Source organism: Monopterus albus, unplaced genomic scaffold (assembly GCF_001952655.1).
Source record: "Monopterus albus unplaced genomic scaffold, M_albus_1.0 scaffold21.1, whole genome shotgun sequence".
Classification (NCBI taxonomy): domain Eukaryota; kingdom Metazoa; phylum Chordata; class Actinopteri; order Synbranchiformes; family Synbranchidae; genus Monopterus; species Monopterus albus.
In genome coordinates, this window is record NW_018127901.1 from 2,418,343 (window position 1) to 2,431,074 (window position 12,732).

At 40.3% G+C, this 12,732-nt stretch overlaps 1 protein-coding gene across 7 annotated transcripts in view; it reads left to right on the forward strand.

Annotated features, from left to right (window-relative positions):
- The window catches only part of glra1 (glycine receptor, alpha 1), a 106,366-nt gene extending 94,799 nt beyond the window's left edge, over positions 1-11,567 (forward strand). For 5 of the 7 annotated variants that reach the window (XM_020594091.1, XM_020594093.1, XM_020594095.1 and 2 more), the window contains one exon: positions 4,899-11,567. In XM_020594091.1, coding sequence (XP_020449747.1) covers positions 4,899-5,207 — 309 coding nt within the window. In that variant the 3' untranslated portion in view covers positions 5,208-11,567. The remainder of the gene's footprint in view (positions 1-4,898) is intronic. The other 2 variants (XM_020594092.1, XM_020594094.1) reach the window with 1 other exon arrangement.
- The last annotated feature ends 1,165 nt before the right edge of the window (positions 11,568-12,732 follow it).

Sequence of the window (12,732 nt, forward strand, 5' to 3'; positions counted from 1 at the left end):
GTGCAGTGTGACTCACTGGTGTGTGTTTCTGGACAAGAATGGATGTGTAAGACACAGACCAATAAGTTAAATCTGGTTCTGGATTCAGTGGTAGTGCAGTGGTTAGCACTGTCACCTCACAGAAAGAAGATTCTGGGTTTGAGCCCTGGCTGACCCGGGGCCTTTCTGTGTGGAGTCTGTATGTTCTCCCTGTGTCTACGTGGGTTCTCTCCGGGTGCTCCGGCTTCCTCCCACATGCAGCTTAGATTGACTGGTTGGAGTGTGGTTGTTTGTCTAAATGTCAGCCCTGTGACAGACTGGCAACCTGTCCAGGGTGGACCCCGCCTCTCACCCAGGGTCAGATGGGATTGGCTCCAGCCCCCTGTGACACTATTCAAGAATAAGTGGCATAGATAATGGATGGATGGATGGTTCTGGATTCACACACATTACAGTGAGTACACCACATTCATTGTTGCTGTTAGTCTCCAGACGGGCTTTGTGAGGAATAAACAGAAAAATAACCGGCTTCATCCTTTAAATACCTTTATTAGTAGAACTGTAATTTTTAGACTCACGTTTACTTCAGCGTTCCTCTAAACTTCACAGAGTCACTGCTGACATATTGATACTGAAATATCCTACAAAGTCTTAAATGGCCCTGCTCGAGGAGGGAGGAAGAAGGGAGACTGGGAGAGGAGGGTGGAGGACAGTATGAGATGAATACGCCAGAAAATGCATCAGCAAAGGCAAATTTATAATATATGTCCCTCCCCGGTGCTCAGCTGGAATTGCTTCTGGGGGAAGTCATAAAGCAGAGCGCAAGCTAAGGAATCCCTCCTCCGGCCTGTTCCAGGAGAGACTGATGCCAGATTTAGGTGGGACTGACACCTTTCTGAATCATGTCCTGTGTAAATGTGGGTCTTTAAAACAGCTATCCAAAGGTGATATTTGCCGAGGAAATGGCGGAGCATCGTTGGCCTGACGCAGTTCGCTTTCTGCTTCCTGCTAATCTACTCAATTAATCACATCAGTTGAGGCAGAGATATAAATGCCTCAGTCAGGAGACGAAAGCATGATGGATGAGTGAGTTAAAAGGTCCTACTGCTCTGGCTGCTTTTTTCTCAGCCTCCCGATTTATTCTTTTTCCCTTTCTTGCATTTTTTCCTCTTTTCCATTCTTGTTTCTTTATATCGGCTATATTTGCTTTCTTTCTGTTCTGATTTCCAGTTTTATTTTCCCTTAACTTCCTGTCTGTTGTTCTCTCTTTCCATTTACCTCCCAATCTGTCCATCAGTTTTTCTCTTTCCTCACCACCCTCATTACTTTTCACTTCTCTTTTCTGTGTTAACAGAGGACATTTCTACATCGCTCTAGGATATTTTACATAGCAATGTGAATATATACTGCACAAAAATGCGAAACAAAACTGCTGTTGGAATTGTCGCGCCAAACGTATTTACATTTACCACACATCACCACAAAAGTACAAGATGAACCAGAAGATGTAAATCCCACATTTGAAAAGGGCTGTTTTGCTATGTTGATGATTGCAGGGGGATGAGATGCTCAGTGGACAGAACAGAGACCAGACACAGGAAATAAAACAGGCAGACATCCCATTTCCAGTCTTGTTTGCAGCTGTTTTGCTCACACTTTTTATATTTTACAAGCACACGGAACATGTTCGCAGCTCTTTTATGCTCAGTTGTGGGTTGTTTTATTGACTCTACTCGGCAGCACACCATTTTTGCTTCATTCACAGAAGAATTACAAAGCATTCCTTCTTCTGCTTCACACATCACCGATAAGTTACATTAATAGGAAAAAATAGTTTGAAATGGTGTCATTACATGTTTGATTCATGCCAAGTCTCATACAAATATAACCTTTATTAGGCCCAGTGTATAAAGTGGGGAAAAGAGATGCTCAGGTCTTCCCGCCCACACTGGCACACTGGTGAGAAATAGAAGTGAATCATCTCATGCAGCCACACATGGTGCTGCTACTGTATGTGTGCACAGTTGTTTATCATATAAACTGCTTGTTATCACAGGCTCTTTGCTACATGTGCACTGGAACTTGTGCATCCGTATGGACTGTTGTTTAGAAGTAGTACTTTCATATAAAACGTAGCCAGAGACATCAGTCCAGTCTGATGGACCGTTCCCATGTTGCTGTTGCCATGGGTGACTTTTCTTATTGTGATTGGCTGAATCCTTTGAATCATGTCACAGGTGAAAAGTGAGCACTGTGTATGTACTGAATTATTCATTTACTGGGAAGCTTTCTAAATGACATGCGAGTTGATCATTGTGGAAATCACGCTCTGTGTAAACGGGCCCTAAGGTCTGTAAATGCAGGAGCAGGGTATGAAGAGAATGATGAGAAGGGAAGGACGATGGAGGGAAGAACAACAGCAAGAGGCAACAAGGAAAGGTGAGCTGCATCCTAAAGCAGGACTATAAATTGCCTCTTTTCAAACCCAAAGGGCAAATTTTCATTCCTCCCACTGTTTATCTCCTCTGTCCTTCCCTCCACCCATCTATCCATTCATGGACTGCACAAGCCCAGTCTGTGCCATGCTAATGGAGGACATTTCTAATTAAGCATTAATGTAATGAATCACCTGTGACACCCAGTGGTGCAGGTCTGGTTTCAGTAAGGCGGTCTCCTTACATCAAGTGGCTTTTTGCTTTCTCCCTTATTGTTCTCCTCCTCCGCCTCTCTTTCTTCCGTCATCACTCCTCCTCCTCATCCCTCCATTGTCCTCATTGCACCTCCGCCTCACGCCCCTCCACCCCCCACATTAATCACATGGCAGGGAGAATAAAGCAGAGCATCTGTAATAGTTTAGCAGCATCACTGAAGGACAGACAGAGGTCGACTAGCATTGTGGCTAATGTGTAGACGCCCGGTGTGTGTCTATGTACGTACATTAACAGAAATAAATGGCTTTGTGTGGATTCTTGGACAGAACGGGGACGTGGGGTACTAAAAATGGATCACTACCTGGTGGTCTAACACACATGCACATATGTCTGTATACACATACCAGCACACACACACTAAGGGAAGCACTGCCCCTCCTTTGGCAGCTTTTGTCCCATTTGATCTGATATTAAAGACATCCACTTTTCTTCCATTTTACTGAAGGATATTTGCAATAATTGGCAAAGTGACCATTTATTTTGCCTTTTGCTGCCACTGACAACTAGAGGCTGGTCTCACCGAAGAGAGTGGAGCTGCCTTTTTTATTGGCTGGTTGATTTGTTGTTGCTGCAGAGGTTTTGCACCAGTCGTTAAGTTCTCCTGCTGCCAGCACTTCCTCCTGCTTTGGGCTGTGTTACTGCTTGTATTCTGAACACAAAATGCTGCCTTTTTCTTACCCAGAATGCACTGCAGAGATCTCCTGCCGATAGACTGCCACGCAGTCTCCTACAGCAGCCCACAGGGAACACAAGTAATAGTCATGCATGAATTTATTTGACATTGTCATTTATCAAAAAATGTAAAGGCAAACACAAATGAGTCCTAATCATCAGAGGGTTTTTTTTGTCTGCTAGGTGTTGTTTTAACTCTGAAGGGCACTGGGGCACTTGTTATTTTCCTAGTTAGCTTCCACACATATACACACATCCAGAGTGTGTCTCAGCCGATCGCAGTGTTTGTCTCTCAACCAGATAAGGAAGTCATTGTGTCTCCTGTAATGAAAAGGCAGGGTGAGAATGGAGATAGGATTTTCAATATCTCCCCGTGCTGTGGTGAAAACACAGTGCACACACCATAACCTCGAAGTACTGCGTGTCAATCAATCCAGTCCATTCAACCAGAGCAGCACGGGCCCTTTAACATGTGAGATAAATACACCCTGTGCTTGGCTTCAGCTCTTATTGATGACTTTTACAAAGGGGAGATGCCAGCTTTGTCTCAGTGCTGCTGCAGGTAGTGTGATCTGTGGTGAGCTCATAATATATTGGGGTCTTTGTGTGTGCAGTTTGCAAGTTCTCCCCATGCCTGCGTGGTGGTGCTGGAACTTAGGTTAACTGGTCAGTCTGAATTAAAGGATGACCAACTAAGAAGGGCATAAACCAGTTTTCATTACATGAGGATCAGTCCATAAGTCACCACCCGCCCAAACGCCAATCAGCCACAGCAGACCACTGGAAAACGGTGCAGCAGAACTGTAAATGGCATGATGTCGGTGTTTACGTGCTGGTGCGACACTGTAAAATAGCTGAATTTTTGCTTTTTGTAGTTCTTACAATGCACCAGAAATACTGAGTTATAAGGAAAATACAGTTTTGTCTTTCAGTCACTTCCTTTACTTAGAGATCTGTGATCTTCTCAGCTACATGAACAGTTCAGTGCAGTTTAGTAACCTTTAGTACTGGAGCCATTTATTGACTAGAAATAGCTGGACCTTGTAACTGCGCGAAGCCCCTGAGAAGATATAAAGATACATCAAGATACAACACATGGAGAAGACTCTGTTAGAACTATGAAAATAGATAGGGTGTATAATTTTTCTCCTGCTACCAGTCTTTGTGTTTAGGTAGGCTAAATGCCCAATGGACCATCTTGAACAGACAGGACTGAAGTTAATAGCATGCCATGAAATGTGGGGAAAAGAATCCGTTTACTTACTTTACTGACTGGTGAGATCAGTTGGTTTAGTTTTAGGAATCCAAATTATTCAGTCATGTAGCAAAATGTTTTACCTTCTCGTGTTTCGTTTCCATCTCGTGTTTCTTCTGTATTTGGTTTTCATGTCTAAACCACTCTGTATTTATCTGATCTGAAAGCCAACAGATCTCTAACACAGACACACACACTCAACACTCTCACTCTTACATACACAGACTCATTCAGAAACACACACACCTCCAACAGTAACGTCTTTCTCTGGTTCCTAACAGCCTGAGTCTTGGCCTGTGTTGCAGGAGGATGAGACGGGCGAGGGGCGCTTCAGCTTCCCCGGCTACGGCATGGGCCCCGCCTGCCTGCAGGCCAAGGACGGCATGGCCATCAAGGGCAACAGCAACAATGCCCCGGCCTCAGCCGCGCCAGAGAAGAGCATCGAGGAGATGAAGAAGCTGTTCATCAGCCGGGCCAAGCGCATTGATACAGTGTCCCGTGTGGCCTTCCCGCTTGTCTTCCTCATTTTTAACATTTTCTACTGGATCATTTACAAGATCATTCGCAGTGAGGACGTCCATAAGCAGTAGTCAAGAAGAGAAGGAGGAGGAGGAGGAGGGTGAAAACGGTGCAAAGAGGAGAATGCAGAGAAACAAAAGGAGACAAGGAAACAGACAGAAAGAACAAAAGCTGGAGATATTATTGCCCCTTTTTTCATGCCAACCACCCTCTTTCCTTCATCCTCTTCCCATTTGATCGAGGATAAATTGCTTTTTGTGGCGATCACTCCCTCAGCCCTCCCTGACCGCTGCTAGACTTGATTTGAGATATTTAATGCTTTCTTTTCCTGTTACTCTCCTCTCCTGCCCCAGATCCCATCCCTGTTCCTATATCTTTACACCTCCTCATTAATCCGGATCAGTGCAATAGCAATGCAGTAAAATGCATGATATATGAATGTGGCAATATATTAAAGAAAAGATGACAATGAAAAAGTAAACAGACTTTTGCAGGCACAGTGAGAGTGGATGGACTGGAACAAAAGGAGACAATGGATGAAGTAAGTCTTGTATTTGATTTTAGTTTTTTTTGTGTGTGTGTGTGAAGCCAGATATATAATTCAGTATGAAAAGTGATGTGGGTGATTGCAAGAAGCATACAGCAGTGTAACATACCTATATATCTATCATAAATGGAAAAAATAGGAACTTGCAGGCATCTGGAAACTGGGGATTTTCACCAAAAAACAGAAGGAAGGCAGATCAGTGCTTCAGTTAAACAAAGGGGTGCAAGGATCACGCATTCTATATATCTAGCTTTGCTTTAAACGTGTATTGCAAGCAGTTGTCAATGCTTTCCCTCCCCAACCCCTCACTGCCACCACCGCTAACGCCACCAAACCTTGAACTGCAGAGACACTTGAGGTTTGCAGCTGCCGCGGTCAAATACAACTGGACACAAGGAAAAGAATTTTTAAAAACACTAGATGAGCAGTGATGAAGATGAGGCAAATATCTCACTTATCTGTGGTCAGCGTGTTCCTCTACTTGTCCTTTATTTGGTTCATTTTGCATTTGTTGCTTTCTTTGGTTTGTTTCTTCTTTTTTGTGCCAAAGAACAGGTTGCTTGTGGCTGTGCATCGCTCTGCCGCTCTGACCTTTTTGTCAAGAGGAAAGGGGGAAGGTCTGATGCCCACTGTGCCACTGAATGGTGTCCCCTCATGTGCTCCTTCTGGGTTTTTTTAGTCCTTGAGATAATAGTTTGTTTTCATCGACTGGAGAAAGAACAAATTGATCCTGGACAGAATAAAATGCAGATCCTCGTTTGCTTTCCTTGTTATGTTCACTAGGACTGAAACATAGATGTTTACATCTCATTAGTGCTTCCTTGCTTTGACCCCACCTTAACATGACCCCCATCCCTGCTGTGCCCAGCTTATGTAATTAAACTATACCTACAGATTATAACACCTGTTACACCTTAACTATAGTTCCAACTCATTCACATGCACTAGTTGTAGCTGCAAATGTCGTGGTTTGTGAAAATCTACGCCAGCATCCACACGGAGTCCACCAACAGGTTTTCTGTTGCCAGGCGGAAACATTCAGAAGTCAGTTCTTTGGTGTTTTGTCAGATTTACTTTGCACCAGGCTTCTCTATGCAAGGATTGGTATATGCAATTATGATTTTTTCCCCCTTTACTTTGAGCTCCACCATCTCAACACCACCACCTTTCTGTAAGTTATTTCATGCTAACTGGTCAATATTAAAGAAACTGAGAAGATAAAATGGTAAAAAGTGAAAACCGGTCTGGGACTTTTGCCTAGTGCAAGCAGATTCCTGCACAGGGAAATGTTTTCTTGTAGAAATCAGCCAAACCTCTGAGCCAGACAGAACTTGGAAAGTGCAAAAAGCTGCGGGTCTTTCTTCTCTCTTTCTATGTGAATGGTTGTTTCAGATTTTTCTTCTGTCATCTTGTCATGTCTGCAACGTTTACTCAAAAAATCCCAAAGTGCTTCTGTATTTTACCAATGACAGAAATTTACAGAAAAGTTTTAAAGCAAACGTAGCAAAACTGAAAATTTCAATTTTGTAGCAAAGCAAAACTTAAACCTGATAATTCATACTTTCATACAGACTTTCAGATTTATTCGATTTTTATTGCATGTTTGTCTTTTGAATTTCTGCCCTCGGTGTGTTCAGCTCGAGTGTTTCAGAGATGTACAGTATTTACATCTCTTTTCACACCAAACTAAAAACCTTTCACCATTTTTCAAATCATCTTTTTGCTTTCTGTACAAGAGTCAGGTGAGGAGATTAATTGAAGCGCACAGGTGATTAGCCTAGCTTAGCATAACCGCATTTACATTATGGTTTCTGTGCTAATTACGTAATCAAGGTAAAAAGTGTTAATTAGTGAAAGATGGGGAGATCCAGACTAGTGTATATGCTAAGCTAGCCTAATAGCCTCCCAGCTGCATACTAAACATTTACATAAAAGTGCTGTCTTCTTATCTAACTTTGTAACGGAAAGTCACTATAGTTTTGCACTATTTCTTTACCATGCAGGGTTTAGTGAATTGCTTCACTGCAGCTGTTTGACCATCCTGTCAATGAAGAATCACTTCAGTCATACGGAGTCCAGAGTTTAAAAGCATTCGAATGACATTTTTAATGTGAAGTGAAAAATGTTTCACACTTTAGAAAAATGCTTCTTCAGCTGTAATGCAAACAAACAAAAACCTTGACCTGGAGCAGTGCCTGCTCAATAATGACATTTAAAATGTATTCAACTTTGCAATAATACTACAGTGAGGTGCACCACATACAGGGAAACTGTAGCTCAGCATCAGGGTGCCCTTGTAGACAAGGTTGCAAACCTGGAGGGACTTTTCCCTGGTTAAACAAAGGTTAGATGTTGAAACTATCATTTCACTGGGCTTTTTTGCTTGGTTGTGAAGCAAAACCTAAGGTGTTTTTTGTGTTTCACATGCTATTGCTTTTTGTGGCTGTCATGGACCAAATACTTAAGATTTTTGGATTATATAAAATCATGTTCACTTTGTCTTTAAGCTCAGTAATTGATTGCTAGCTGCAATTTGTCTTATTATTGTCAGATATACAGATATATAACATGTTCATGATAAAAAAAATAGTCTGATATGGAACATTTCCCTCCACATCCTTGTGTTGTTTAATTTTTTTCAAGGTTGTCTGATTTAGTGGTAGATTACTGATCCTTTTAAACAGTTAAAAGAGATCAAATCATTCAGACAGTGTGTAGGAGATATATTCTAGTTGTTTCATTCCATCATATGTTTTATATTACATACATACATTCCTCTGTTTACATTTCAGCATGTTTACTTCAAAGTGGAAGTGCCATCGCTTCAAAAGCTATGCATCACAGGCAGCAAATTGTTCCCGGATGCTGTGGTGTGGACCTTTTCATGGCCATGATCACCAAGGATGCATTTTACTATCAGTAATTTGGACAGAGTAGGTGTACATCTACTGTCATGTATACAGTTCTAGGGAGAAACGGGAGAAAACTACCCTTAATGTAGCATAAACATGAAGTGAAAGATGGTCTTTCAACTAAAGAATAGAATGAATCAGAGACATTTATTGGTACAATTTAAATTTTTATTTTGAAGGCTGATAATTTGGTTTCTAAGGCCTAACGAACTATGCCATACAATGCAAGTTTTTCTGTGCAGTAATGTCACTTACATGACATTAGTTACAGAAACAATATTGTAGTAGGTTGAGTACTCAAAACCTAATAATCATGCTATTTATTTTTACTTGCTAAAAATGTTTCTTCAAAAGAGCATTTCTTTAGTGAGACAAATTGACCTTCCTTCATGTTCTTTCTTTCATACAAGCACCAGAGATAAAGCGCTAACAAAGAGTTTATCATAAAACGGCTAAGAAGCTGAAAGTAGTTTGCTAGTAATGTTGACATTTGTGCTTACATATGTAGAAACTATGTAGCAAAATGTGAGAACACTACACACGGTAAACTAGTCAGAAAGCTAGCAAGCATGTTCTTTGGCTTAGCAAATAGAAGATCAGTGTGCAACTCCCGAATAGCACTTTGTTGAGACCAATTACAACCTTGGTTTTGTGGCCTTTTTATGCAGCAAGATCTGGCCAAAGCCTTTAGTTTTCTCAAAAAAGTAGCTCAGAGATGAGGCTAAAACAAGCTTGTAATGTCAGCTTTCATGCATACTAATGTAGAAGTGATGTAGTTAAATCTCAGAAAAGTATGGTTAGCTAGTCAAAAAGCTAGCACACATGCTATTTAGTTTGCTTAATTGGAAGTTGGCATGCATTTTTCAGATGATGGAGAGACAGTTTTTTCAAAATGCAACTCAAAGCTAGCTCTAAAATTTGCTTTCTAGTGATCATGGTTGGGCTCATTGCTCAAAAAATGTAACACATTACCCGTTACTCCATGTCAAAAGTAACTCCTTACAATTACTATTTATATTAGTTTAACGTCACATCCCACAAACTGAGAATGCACAGCTAAGGTTTCAAACGGGTTTTTTTCTTAAGCCTATAAATGTTTTTCCAGCCATTGAACGTGGGCGCTTCCATCTTCCAAGCTAGCTTACTGCTTCTGGTGCTGCTAACTGTGATGTGTGGCAACGTGTGCACATGCCACAACTACAAATATTAAATCTAGGATTTCAAATCAGTCTAACTGTTTACACTACTCATTACTGGGAAAAGTAGTATTATCACAGTAACACATTATGGCCCAACACTGCAAGTAAAAACATAAAAGCAATGTATAAAAACAAATGAAAATTAAGCTAGTTAAAAAGCAAGCAGTCATGCTATTTATCTAGTATTTTATGTGAAACACAATCAGTGTTCTTGAAACAGCACAAGTAGCTAAAAAGAGTTTGTCATTATGAAGCGTGTAAGGTCTAAATGAGATGTTTGGAGTTTTTACAGAGATCTTTATCTTGTGTGTACATATAAAATATTGTAAGCACCAGATAAAAACCTAACACTTTTTCAGGACTTTGGGGGCTCTGTTAAAATTGTTAACAAAAAATATACTTGATTTTACCAAAAGGCAGCTTTTGTGAGGAGCGGGGGACAGAGGTGGTTGCTTACTATTTCAGTGCCAAAATAAATAGCCTAGCTGTTACTGTACAGTGCCGGTCAAAGGTCTGGACATATTTTCCAACTGAACTGAACAGACTGTGTGTCCAAACGTTTCACTGGTAAATTCTGTTGACTTTGTAATTGCAAATGCAGAACAGCGCCATCTAGAGAGGCAACAGAGTGACATTACTGATTTAAAAAACCCACTTCTTTCTTGCTCTGTTTGATGCAGTGCCTCCTCTCTGGTCATGGCCTGAACCTGACTGCAACAGCAGGCTCAGACTAATTAGGCTGACTTATTTTTCCCACCGTGCCATAGACACTGCATCTGGAATAAAAGTCCTCTGTCCATCAGCAGTCGTCCATCTTCTAGAACGTTCATACATATCTTCTTGTGCCATATGGGGGTTGAATATGCAACTAAAAATCAAAGACCTACAAGCATATCAAGCATTCATTCAACCACCATTATCCACAAAGTATTTTTTCATGTTCACACCCTTTTCCTCAGGCATGAGTGTTGTGTGTATCATGGTCATTTTAGAGCTTTGTCATAGGCTTCATATCATTATGTTAATTATTGTTATACTGTATGGAGCTGGGGGAGGAAGGGGTCCATGACATGAGACAGTCATTGGGTTTATATTGCATTATGTTGCAATGTGATGCACTTGGACAATGAAGGATGTGTTTTGGAAGTTTACACATTCTTAAGTTCTGAACTGGATTTTGTAGCATGGTTTGATGAATCTATTGGTTTTTGTTTGGTTCTCTTGTATTGTATGTATTGTACAATCCACTGTGCTGAGGGAGAAGGAAGAATATAGTGACTCCTGAACTGCTGTGAAATAAAGGAAATATTATTATTATGATTATTATATTTATTTATTTTCTTTGCACAAGCTGGAATGGCCTTAATTTTGCTTTACTTGCTTCTATTGTGTATTGGCACCAAGTGCACCCGTATAATTTGCAGAAATTATGTCACTCAACGATGCTTACAATCTGAGAGTGCAGTTGAAAATAAAAAAAGAAAAGAAAACCAAATCCTTTTTATTTTTCATTAGTCAGAGAAACATTATTTTGCATGAGTATAAACACAATGGCAGATATTTTGGCTTGTACAATAAAATGTGAAGCAATTTGAAGAGAAAAAAGAATGTACCATTTCTGCTGTATCTGTATATATCTAAATATTTATTGAAATATGTCATACTACTAATTCTATTAACGATTAAAAGTTTTCTGAACAAAAATCTCCTTACCTGTTTTTGAACATTGTCAAGATTGTTGGAGTTGGATCTTTTGCTTTCTGTTACTCGACTCAAGGATCTGTGTAATCATTAAAGAAAAAGTATTAAAAATCGAAACCCATTGCTGTATTTATTTTCTAACGTCTCTGTGACAAATTGATTTCTGTCACAACAGCTTTGCAATTGTTCATCTTAAGAACAATTTGTTTTATTGAAACTGTCTCTGAAAAAAAAAATCATGGCAATAATCATGTTCCTCACACCCTGCTTGAATTATTTCCTTGTGCTTTATACCCAAAATGCTACCAGGCACCAATGGTGATTTTTTTTTTTTATTCCTTTTGAAGCACGAACAGCCTGATGTATGGCCTGACATTCTGGTTGCAGGCACCAGACCAAATCAATGTGAAACCAGGATTAATCTCCTGTTAGCCAGCTGAGGGCATCACATGGCCATGAAATCTGTTCATCTTGGAGAGCTGTTGTGGCTAACATGTTAGCAAACGACTGCCTGCTCACCCATCCAGCAGACACACCAGCTGACGGGGAGCAATATTAGTGTTTGATCTGTGCCCCTGACGTAATGAGTCCGACAGTTACTGTCCTTTTAGCTTTGATTTGGTCTTCGCCAACCCCTGAGAACAATATCTGTCCCTTTAGCTGCTAGATGTTTCACTTTCTGTTTTACATTGTACTTTATGGGCTGTAGAGTGACTCAGCTGTGGTTTTGTTTTACAGCTTGACAACCCTTTGTGCAAGTGTTCAGCAAGAATACATAAGAATATTATTGAATAATACACAACATTGTGTTTTTAATAGTACTTTGTGCTTATAAAAATTATTAGATTATTATTATTAGATGTAGGGACCTGTAATCTGATTCATTCTTTCATTTCACAGCATCCAGTTCATGTCCTCAGTACAATATAGCTAATTATTGTCAGTATGCAAACACATCCATAAATAGTGCATAACACATACTAAAACATGGAGGTTATGCTTTGTATTGTTTGTTGGTTTTGCCAGGTGTCACTTCCACACGTCAGGAGCCTTTATATCCCACACAGGGGCTTTAAATCATTTTACAAACACCAAACTTGGTTTAAAAGTTTTGCCATGATAAGTGAGAACAAAGATAAAACAAAAATGGACCATTACTGTGACTCAGTGTTTAGGATTCTATCCAAATGCAGTGCAGATTTTTATGAAATTCCAAAACAAAGTGCAACAAGAATTG